The 11,685-nt window shown below is 35.1% G+C and overlaps 2 protein-coding genes across 4 annotated transcripts; one reads left to right on the top strand and one right to left on the bottom strand.

Annotated features, from left to right (window-relative positions):
- The first annotated feature begins 274 nt into the window (after positions 1-274).
- Positions 275-4,843, top strand: LOC145567251 (aluminum-activated malate transporter 9-like). The gene is made up of 6 exons (XM_081626510.1): positions 275-800; positions 1,978-2,115; positions 2,208-2,477; positions 2,637-2,773; positions 2,858-3,004; positions 3,764-4,843. Exons 1-6 carry the CDS (start codon positions 413-415, stop codon positions 4,358-4,360), a joined length of 1,677 nt encoding a protein of 558 aa, XP_081482636.1. The 5' UTR covers positions 275-412; the 3' UTR covers positions 4,361-4,843.
- Positions 4,844-5,141: 298 nt separating this feature from the next.
- Positions 5,142-11,685, bottom strand: LOC145567250 (nucleobase-ascorbate transporter 6-like). 3 transcript variants are annotated; one of them, XM_081626506.1, is made up of 15 exons: positions 11,446-11,685; positions 10,843-10,976; positions 9,881-9,978; positions 9,583-9,759; positions 9,358-9,458; positions 8,175-8,250; positions 7,989-8,048; positions 7,679-7,863; positions 7,295-7,391; positions 6,997-7,083; positions 6,812-6,870; positions 6,620-6,711; positions 6,454-6,531; positions 6,192-6,352; positions 5,142-6,069 (listed from the first exon to the last, which is right to left on the bottom strand). In XM_081626506.1, the coding sequence occupies exons 2-15, from the start codon at positions 10,946-10,948 to the stop codon at positions 5,851-5,853; spliced, it is 1,596 nt and encodes a 531-aa protein (XP_081482632.1). In that variant the 5' UTR covers positions 10,949-10,976; positions 11,446-11,685; the 3' UTR covers positions 5,142-5,850. The 3 variants fall into 3 exon arrangements, with proteins under 3 accessions (XP_081482632.1, XP_081482635.1, XP_081482634.1); XM_081626509.1 differs by lacking the exon at positions 11,446-11,685 and adding an exon at positions 11,224-11,365; XM_081626508.1 differs by lacking the exon at positions 11,446-11,685 and adding an exon at positions 11,138-11,287.

The following is an 11,685-nucleotide window of genomic DNA, read 5'->3' as shown; positions in this document are numbered from 1 at the left end:
TCCGTTAAGTGTTAGCAATATCTATAATTTTGGGTTTTGGGTGGTAGTAAAAAAAAAAAAAAAAAAATAAAGCTGTTAGGATTCCGTTAAGTGGTAGCAATATCTATAATTTTGGGTTATGAGTGGTAGTAAAATAAAATAAAAAATTAAAGCGATAATAAATGTAAAGCAGTGTGTTTTCGTTGGTAGCAAATGTTAAATTTTTCTTAAAAAAATGAGATTATTTTTTGGTAGAACATTCTTCGATTCGGGCCGCCTTGAGGGAATGAAAAAGAATGGAGGGAATATTATATTACACGCAACATGAATGAATCTAGATATCTCGTATAATTGCGGTTCTCCCTTTTAAGCGATCTTCTCATTCACTCTTTTATTGTGTTCATCACTCTGTTCATCACTCACTCCACCTTCAATGTCGATTGCAAAACTGGGATCATTCCGATACTCTTTTGCAGAGAGGAGAGAGAAGAAAAATCTCTCTAAAGAATACCCTTCATCTTTGGGTCTTCCTTTCTTAGATGAACATCATCAACAATACCAACAACAACAACATCATACAAATTGTTTCGTTTCTTTACAACATAAATTTGTGAATTGGTGTAATGGGTTTCGAGAATTTTCCATAAAAGCTGTTCAAATGGGAAAATCGGATCCTAGAAAAGTGGTTTTTTCTGCGAAAATGGGTCTTGCTTTAACTCTTCTTTCGTTTCTTATTTTTCTGAAGAAGCCATTTGAAGATCTTGGGCGTTACTCTGTTTGGGCGATTCTTACTGTTGTTGTCGTCTTCGAATTTAGTATTGGTAATCTTTTGAATTCTTTTGTTTCATTATTGGGATTTTTTTTTATTTGGAGTTATATAATGATTGTGATTAAGTTTGATAGATATGTGATTTTTTTACTGTTTATTGATGTCAAATATGCTGTTCGTGCAAAACCCAGTTCATGGAAGCGTCAAAAGTTTAAATTTTTCCCATTAATTGGTTGTTATATGATCTTTGTTTGTTTGGAATTTGTGGGGTTTTGTTTCCTTTGGTGTAATTGTATGATATGGTTGATTGGTGAATGATTATATAACCCTAATTTAATTTCTAATTGTTCGTGTTAATTGTTGCAATGGGTAGATGTTGCTGTTGTTTTAGGAATAGCATTGTCAAGTTATTTTGAGTACTTTGCTTTGGTGCTGTAATAATCTCTGTTATGCAATTAAGGCTTACCTTTGAATCTAAAGAAAAAGGGGAATTTTTGATGTGTTTGTCCTTCCTCATTAATATTTGCATTGAATCTAAGGTTGTAAAAAAAATTGTTATATAGAGGATACTGTTTGATTGAAGGGGAATTTGCTTATGCAAAGTTGTGCCTACACCGCATATTAGGTTAGAAATCGTGCCTTGTTTGAGCTATGTTCAGTTATCTTGTAGATTATGAATTAGGGTTAGATTATGGTAAATTGTTAAGGCCATTTCATGTATTTTGTATGCAAAGTTGTGCCTACACCACTACATGCTAGGTTAGAAGTCGTGCATTGTTCGGGTACTAATCTTGTAGATTATGAATTCAGGGTTAGATTATGGCAAATTGATGAGGCCATTTCATGATTTGTATTAGCTGGTGCTATACATTCAATTGGGTTGGCATTTCCTTCTTCTTCTTCTTTTTTTTTTTTTTTTTTTCCTGTTGTTGTCTTTTATTTAGGTTCATTAGTTCATGACTTCATTTTATGACTTTTATCATAATAGAGTAATCCAATAGATGAATTAGATGCCCTTGAGCTTATGATTACATGTATACTAGACATTTTTATTCAAAAAAAAAAAAAAGTTCATGATAAATGCTTTTTTTCATTCAATTAGATAGTTTATCCTTGTTTTTTTTTAAAAAAAGATAGTTTATCCTAGTATAAAAATAGTTCATCATGATATTTGTCAACTTTGTTATGCTGACATGTTTATTTTTCCTACCTGTGTGATGAATTTCTAGGAGCAACCCTTAGCAAAGGATTCAATCGTGGATTGGGAACATTATCGGCTGGAGGACTTGCTCTGGGCATGGCGATGTTGTCAACATTAGCTGGAGATTGGGAAGAACTTGTAATTATCATTAGCATCTTTATTATAGGTATGATACTAGCAGCAGTGACTTTTTAGCTAAAGTCTCATTCTTATATTTATTCTAAGCTATTTTCCTTTTATGGTTCTGCACAATGGTAGGATTTATTGCCACCTACATGAAACTCTATCCTACAATGAAGCCTTATGAGTATGGATTTAGAGTTTTCCTGTTGACATACTGCTTCATCATGGTGTCTGGGTATAGAACAAGGGAATTTGTCAATACAGCTGCTACTAGATTCATACTTATTGCACTGGGTGCTGCTGTTTCGTTATTGATAAACACCTGCATATACCCGATATGGGCTGGAGAGGATCTGCACAACTTGGTGGTGAAGAACTTTATGAATGTTGCCATTTCTTTAGAAGGTTTGTTAATGTTTTGTTCATGTCTTTTGATTGCATACTTTCTTTGACAGTAATGCAAAAGATTTACTATTGATTATTAGTGTATGCTTTGCCTCTTGTCTTTCATGTTTCAACACCAAGTTACAATTCTTGAATAACTCATGCTAAGCTACACTTTAGGTGTTGTGAATGGATATCTGAGCTGTGTTGAATATACTCGAGTCCCCTCAAAGATTCTTACATTTCAAGCTTCTGATGATCCACTTTATAGTGGGTATAGGTCAGCTGTAGATTCAGCAAGTCAGGAGGAAACTTTGGTAAGTCTTTTGCTGATTTTGCAATGCATCTTCTACTATTAGCAGTTGGTAACTGAATGCTCTTCTTGTTTGCTGAATGTGTAGGTAGGTTTTGCTATCTGGGAACCACCTCACGGTCCTTACAAAATGCTTACATATCCATGGAAATCCTATACCAAAGTAAGCGGAGCTCTGAGGCATTGTGCATTTATGGTCATGGCCATGCATGGCTGTATACTTTCTGAGATTCAGGTTTGTATGCTAACTCATCTGCCTAAAGTTCTCTTTGATTTTTTGGGGTCTTGTGTCCAAGTCCTTATAAAAATTCCCTGTCATATGTTGACTTCAATCTTGGTCGGAGTGTTCTTCCAAGAAAGTTGAATGAATTGGTATTAGCAAATTGAGTGGTTAGCTACTTAACTGAAGCCGAGTCAGCTGTCCCACTTAATATGTATCTATTCATTATTCTGAGCTGGAAAACAGCTTATGTCTTTTCAATAATCAACTAAGGCAAGTCGTCTTCAGGAGTGAGGCTGCATTATCTAGCCCTCCTCACTCCCTATGCTACTTTACATTGGATTGTGAAACATAGGAATATAAACACAGCCAAAGCAAAGAGGCAAACCCATTCTTTTGGCATTCAATTTCAATGGCAAAGTAAAGGTGTAAATTTCTTGGATCTTCATTTTAACTGCCAACACCTACCCCTCTTAGCCGAATAAATAGGTAAACAGAATAGGAATTTTGCATAAAATTCAACTTTTGAAGGACTAATAAAATTTAAGCTATTTGTTTTAGAGTCGTTAAACACACAATTTGGTACTTATGTGCTCTTTATGACATAACAACATGAGTATTATATCGAAATCCATCTGTGATTTGTTTGAAAATCATTTTATTTTCCTGTATGTGGCTTATCAGTTACCGCTATCTCCCTATCCTGCAAACCACTCTCTATGTGGCTACATTATTATGTTATTTCATTGGTTTCTTTTTCTCTTTATACATTAGGCGCCTCCTGAAAGAAGACAGATTTTCCGTAGTGAGCTTCAGAAAGTCGGTAATGAAGGTGCTAAAGTGCTGCGTGAACTGGGAAACAGAATAAAAAGAATGGAAAAGTTAGGTCCAGAAGAAGATATACTTTACGAAGTGGATGAAGCAGTAGAAACATTACAAAAGAAAATTGACCAAAAATCATATCTTCTTGTCAATTCAGAGTTTTGGGAGATTGGAAATCCCCAAAATCCTGGACAAACTCCAGATTTCCTAACAGCAGATTATGAAAGTGCAATGCCAGAAGTGAAGTCAGTCAGTGACCTTCAAGCACTACATACAAGCCTTGATGGTGAAAACAATCATGGAACCCACAGGAAGCAGGCATCTTTGCCTGCTCCACTGTTATCCGTTGATGAAAATAAGGAACGAAATCAAGATGAGTCAAAGACTTATGAGAGTGCAAGTGCTTTATCTTTAGCAACCTTTTCTTCCCTTTTGGTTGAATTTGTTGCGAGGCTCCAAAATCTTGTTGAAGCTTTTAAAGAACTTAGTGAGAAAGCGGAATTTAAGGAACCTGTTCACCATCAAACACCAGAAGTATTTGTTGCCTGAATTGGGTTCTTAAGAGATTCGTGGTTCTAAGCACCAGATGCCACATTTTCTATCATGGCATGCACATGGAGAACCCTGCAAAGACATGGATTGTATGTAACATAGCAGCGAGCCTATGAGCCCTTTGAAGTCTACAAAGGTGAAATTTGAGATGTTTGCAGCAGGAGCACGTACTTGGTAAGTAATCCATACGTCATAGACAAGGAACTACAGCAATGTTATAGGTTACATTGGTATGGTGTATAACAATTACAGCTCAATCATGAATAATGAAGCCGGAGAAATGGGCCAGGCACAACACCTACCTATAGTATTCTTCTTTTCTACTCAACTTAAATGGGCTCTTGACTATTCTAGATCCCTCAGTTTATCCTATCAATCAATATAATTGATTAGGTTAAAGTTTTGACTGTGGGAGTTGAACAAAAATTGTTCATCCTATCAATATCAACTCGATTACTACTGATCTTACTTTTGATTATATCTTTATATGTGAACTATTTGATTTCTCCATAATGCTGGAATTAAATCATATGTTCCTTGTTATCTAATTCCTTTAGATGCTCCTTTATCTTGATAATATGAACTATTCACATAACTATGTTATCTGTTTATTGTGATAACATTAATTATGTTTTGACAGTTGTCTGAATTTTTGCTCATAATAATTTACTAAACAAATGGAAACACATTGATTGGAATTTTGTTGAAAACTTTTCACATTAGGCACACAAAATAGAACAATTGAAGAACTCACTGTTATTTTGTGTTTCTACTCCACTTCCAGAATAATAAATTTATACTAATACACAACACTAAAAACTTTGACAACTACGCAGTACTAGTACTTCATACATAATTACGTAGTACTAGTACTTCATACATCTTACATGCAACCTGAATGAATCTGAACAGCTTGTAGCAAAACTAGTTATAACTCCCACAAGGGAGGTCCAATAATGACTTATGAGCTCACATATACTCTTGCATCCCAGTATAATTCTCAACGATGGCACTGAATATGACACATCTATTTGATGGACGAGCAGGACTGCAATTTACTGCCAGTTCAGCCGAGTTTGGAGAATTTAAGGGGAACATCACACAACACCCTCATTAAAATCCCGATTCATGATTTTGTAATGAATCTGGATCAGCAGGTCTGCAGATGCAGAGTTGTTTCTGTAGCTTGGATTAGTAGGATATCCGGGAGCAAGGGTTGGAAACTCATAAATCATTGGCCTTGTTTCCTTTGTTGCTTTGCTTTGTTACAACTAATACATTGGATTTACAACACAGAAAGAAATAAATAATTGTCCTAAAGGAATCCTACAAAAAGTAACAAACTAATTTATACTGAGAACTATAGCATATTGCAATTGTTATAAGTTACTTGATCAAACAATGATTACTATAGAGCACGACCATCATCATACTCGAGGAAAACTCATGCTTTTCAGTGATACCTCTTTGATACCCAGAAGATTAAATCACACAGATGGGAAATACTTGTTCAGGTTGAAGGGGAGCGAATAGAATTCCTCACTTCTCGTGTCTCCCTTGAAAGACCGGAACTTATCCCACCAATGCTTACCCCTGTCCTTCCTCACCGGGCCTTCTTTCCGGTGCAGGGTGTTGTCTAAGAAATATGCTACAATTCCCGCAACAAACGCTTCCGAAGAGAAGGGGACGTTCACCATGTCATTAAACTGTCATTTTAAAAAAACACATGAAATGAGCACTTGTCCCGTAGGCTAAGAATAATTCCAGCCCACAAGGCCACAATAGATCAAAGAGCAAATAAAAAAAAAAATATTAAATCAAGAATTACCCATCTTGCGCCTGTATGGACAGGCCCAAAACCCTTAATTGCTTCAAACTCGTTGAAGTATTGAGGTATTGACAAACCCAAGAAAATGGAGAAACCCAATATGAACTTTGTACGGAAACTGTTGAGATTACAGAACTGAAGGAAGCTCAAACCAACAGAACCTGCATCAAGTTAAGATCGTGTTAATATGTTATACATGGTAAGTGAATTAAATGTTCTATGGTAGTTTTCGCTTTTATATTGTCAAACCACATATGCTTACCAACATAGGCAAAGAAGAGGCAGTACAAGGCAGCGATTATTGGTGAAGGAATTGAAGCAAACACAGCTCCAAATTTCCCTGCAATATCATGTACGATAAGAAATCAAAAGAGAAAATTAAATTGGCCATACTACCACAACACAGAATTAGTATTAGATATACACACCTAGAATGGAGAAGAATAACATAAAGCCAGCTGATATCTGGACAACACGTCTACTACCAACACGTGTCAGTGTTAAGAGGCCGGCATTCTCGCTGCATAAAACACCCAAGAAGAAGTTTCCTTAATAAACAAAATTGATACTATAAAAATTTACATGCACACCAAGTACAAAAAAAGATGTCTTAGTCTTACACGGAAACGGAGCACCCAATCCCGGTTCCAAACAATCCAGACAACAAAATGCCAACTCCCTGTCAAGAAGAGAGAGTTTAGATATAAGCTATCTAGTTAAAAAGCTTACTTACAAGAAAAACAAGGATTTCAAATAAACAATATTTCATGTAAGTTGAAGACAAGGGTAATTTCTTGTATTCTACCTGCCAACCAACACCACGACTAAGAACAGAAGGAGGCATCATTGTTGCACTAGCCGACCTTGAAACTGCGATGAAGGCACCAGTGGACTGCAAATGGAATAAAACCACTCGTACATTATAAAATAATCAAGTCATTTTAAAATTAGACACAAGATGGGCTAACTGCATTTAAGATTTAAACACTGTAAAATTTTGGTGATGTAAATCTCATTAATGCTTTTCACAGGGCCCTGATAAGTGAACATTCATTTTTCAGTAGTTTCCACATATTACAGCAAAAGGTACAACTTAAACATACCTCAACAAGAGCAACAAATGATGTCAACATCATAGCAAAGGCTTCACCGGCATCAAATGTGGGTGCACCCCATTGAAAGGGATATGGAACTCTAATCCTGAAACATAAGATAGAAAGTATTAGATGGTTCTGCAGAAAAACACCTCAAGAATTCAGACAACACCTTATACTTCTCAGTTACCGTAATTTCTTACGACACCTTATACTTCTCAGTTACAGTTTAAGTTTTACATGAATAGGAGATAACTGCAATTAAGAACTTGTTAATCAAGCTCAAGGTTTAAAACTCTCTCCCCAATCCCCATGCATAGCAACATTTACGCAGAAAAATATTAGAAAAGAAGCGAACAACATTGGAAAAACAACTTTAAAAAAATATATTACCATGGAGCACCACTTATAAGTCCAGATTTGTCAGTACGACATGTTATCTGAGTCCTTGGTGCAGCATGATTATATGCACCACCCACCGTAAGAATGTGTGCATATAGCCAAACTATAGCCACAGAGATCAGAACAGCAAAGCGTTCAAAAACATGCTTTCCAAATTTCGTGGCTTGTGATAGATACTGCAAAATTATTCATGGCTGAATTAATTAATTGAAGCCAAATGATAATTACATAAAAAGATTGAAGATATCTAATTCCCAAATTCAACCAAAAGGGGCTAGTTTTGTCTGCTTAATAATCTTACCACTGCAATAAATATCAAAAGCACAAGCTCTGGCAAGCCAATCTCCACACATTTTGCCACCTAAAGAAGCAGGAAAACACCTACATCAGTGATGATAAACAGAAAATAAAAGCAACTGGAAGGAATGCAAACAACTTTACTATAGAAAAAGAGAAGACAAAGAAGTGATTGACACTGAAATATTACCCCAGGAAAACCAAGTTCATAAAGTCCAAAGCCAACCAGAGATATCAAGGGAACCACTGATAGTGGGCTCAGAAACCTACAAGATACCAAAGGACAGTTGTAGACTAACATTAGTTGATACATAACTTAGGGAGGAAGAGACAAATAATTCTTGAACAGATTTTGAACATTGATGCAACAATTATAAACCATATGTATATATTGAGCCGCCTTAATTTTCATCTCAAGCCAAGCAGCTCTTTTTGAAAGAAAAAACACAATTGAGACTATAGCAAGTGAATACTAACAAGAAATTAATTCTATTAGGCACCCTTTTTATTTAGATTTAAGCAGATCCAATCAAGTAAGCCTTTATCAGGATCAAGCAGCGAAGAAGATAAGTGAACAAGTAACATAATGACAATGCTACGAGTCAAGGGTAGAACATACAAACTTGAAATATTATATCACCTGGAACTATGAATTACATAATGAAAATGGCTTACTACAAAACTACTAGAGTTCTTGTTCATAATGAAAAGAATTAAAAGGACTAGAGTTCAAATTATTTACAAATTGGATACCCGATATGTGTTTCACTATTAAGCCTTCAATGTACTTCAATGGCTCTTCAAATGTATCTTAGAAAGTAAGAAGTGAGGGTTAGTATTCATCCCTTCTTTAATTAAGATAGTACTTCGTATTAGATAATATATCAAAGTTTAACAATGACTTCAACTTCAGTGCACCAGCAGTCAATCAAAAAGAGATCAAGGTGCTGTAAATACAAGGAAGAATGTAACCAGAAGTAATTTATGGCAAGGGACAGGAGAGGAGCACCAACAGCTTTAAAAATCCAAGTCAAAATATAAACCAGATGTTCAGATTAAACTGGTATACATAGAACTATAAGCAAGAGCTAGAGGCAAAATAAATAAGAGGATTTTATGTGTTTCCAAATGCTAGTATTTTAAATTTTTTGGATATCCTTTTGTGTTCCTTGATGCAAAAGAATCTTAGTGAAATGTGAGTGCTTATGATGATGCAAAGTTCTAATATGGTCCATAATACTACCTCCGTTTCATATTATTTGCAACGATTTGACATAAAGTAGAGAGGAAAAATGTCTAGTCGTTGCAAATAATATGAAACGGAGGTTGTAAGTATTAACTATTAAGCAACAAAACATCAAGCATAAACTCACCTTGTGACGTTACGCCAAAGACCACTGAAGCCGAGGACAATTTGAAGGGTTGAAGCGACAATTAAAGCTCCTTGTATTCCCCGCATTATACTCTTGAATTTCTGTTGTGAAATAAAGAGGTTATGTGTCAGACAGACAATTGCTTTAATTAAGCAAAGTAGATGTTTCAGCATTCAACTTTCCTAACATTTATCAATAACAACAAATGTGTTTTATGGCACATACTCTTATAGGATCTTGTTCTTGACTGTATCGACCAGCCAAGATTATGGAAATAGTTGGTGCAACAAAGGTGTAAGATCCTCCGATCACAGCTGGCAATCGAGTTCCAAATGTTGTCTGTAGTAGGGTGTTCAAACCAGCAACAAATAGCAATGTCTGAATAACTTCTGCTTTCTCTTCCTATTGAACACGCAAATGTGAAGAATGGTTAGACAATGCTGTCAGCAGTCAAAAAGGAAGTTTTATCAGGAACCTCATTTCATTGGAATTATTAAATTCATCCTTGTGAACCATGACCTACCTTTCCTCCTCCCATTTGAGGAACAAGAGCACTAGGGATGAGAACAGTTGTGCCAAGCATCACAATGTAGTGCTGGAAACCAAGAAGAATCGCCTCAGCTGCAAAATAATAGAGATTTCATTAGTTGACCAACAATAGAATTCTTTTAAACTGGCATGCAAGGTAAGGTCACAAAAATCCAGTAGAACAAGCCTTGAAAGAAGCAATGAGAACACAGGTGGATGAAACAACTCGCTCCAAGGACCAAATATACATTTTTGCAGAAAGGTGAAATGATTGATAAAAACTCTCCCTCCATAACATCAAAACTATAATAAAAAATAATTCTCATGTTCACAATGAGTACATACTCCTAGTTTGGATGTGATTTCAAAAATATAAAGGAGAAATCCTTCAAAGACCGTACACCATGAGGACCTTAATATTCCTGTCTCACTCAGTAAGTCATCAACCAAGTAGAGGCGGTAAGGCATAGGTAAGGATAAACCCCACAACTCCACAAGTGATTCTAAACACTAATACAATAAAACACATAATATGCCATTCATGTAAAAATTTCTTCCTACAAAACAACCACAATTTAGACCCTTCACCAACATGTTCTAAATAAATAAGATCAAAAGAAACCATAAATCTTCATTCTTTTATAAGCATATATATAATTAAAAAATAAACAGCTAACCCACCAAAAATAAATAAAAGTATCTAACATAGTACCAATACTTTAAGCAAAAAAAGGAAATAAAATTCAATAATCCATCACAAAAATAGACATATCAATCCATTATCACTAGTTCACTACCATAAACCACTTCACAGTATCACTTACCACATATAACTAAATAAATTTAACTACGAGTAACTAGTACTCCCTCCGTTCCTTTTTGTTCTTCCTATTCGGAATCTTTTCTAATTAACGAAAACGCAACCTCGAAATCGAAAAATAGAGGGGAGAGACTCACGCCAAGGAGGAGGACTTGTAATACAGTAAGAAACATTAGGGAGCTGATCCTTTGGTGGATGTGGCGCTGGCTCATCCGCCTTAGCTGGTGCTGCACCTCCTGCCATTTTCTTTACAACTCTTCACTAATATTCACTATGAAACACAACAAATACCAACAAAAAATCAGCAAAAATATTGAAATCTAAACAAAAACCAGATCCAAATATTTCCTTTTTCAGAAACCCATTTAAACAGTATTAACAACAATTATATGCAGAAAATCTAACACCCAGAAAATCAGAAATTTTCAGTACCCAGAAAATTATAACACTGACTTTACTTAAGGGAACACACCCACATGTATATAACAATAACACTATAATTGATTGCTATCACCCACCTAAAAAGACTGTAAAAAGGCACTAAAAATCAAATAATGTGACCCAGAAATAGTGGGAAATTTATAAAAATAAAAATAAAACCAAAAAATTTATGCAAAAAATGTAGTACGAAATAAAAAGCCAAATTAACTTTTTACTAACTTTAAGACCCTAATAAATCAAGTGGGTATTAAATTTTTTGATGAAAAAAAAAAATGTCAACAAAGTTTTTAGTACCCCACCTAAAATTTTTCACCAAATTAAGCTGTTCTTCTTTACCCAGAAAAAAAAATGAGTTGCAGGTTAACAATGTCTGAAGCTCTATCACTTCAGTTTTCTCTCTCTACTTTCTCTCTCCTAAAAAACTCTTGTGTTATGCTACTTAACACTCTCTTTTTCTTTTTCTTTCTAGAAATCAATAATGTAGACTGTAGAGTTAGGTTGCCTTTTTGATAAATATTTGCAAATTTACAAAAAAAATT

Source organism: Chenopodium album, chromosome 11, assembly GCF_948465745.1.
Source record: "Chenopodium album chromosome 11, dcCheAlbu1.1, whole genome shotgun sequence".
Classification (NCBI taxonomy): Eukaryota; Viridiplantae; Streptophyta; class Magnoliopsida; order Caryophyllales; family Amaranthaceae; genus Chenopodium; species Chenopodium album.
Note: the sequence above shows the minus strand (reverse complement) of the source record. Positions and strands in the feature narration are given on the sequence as shown.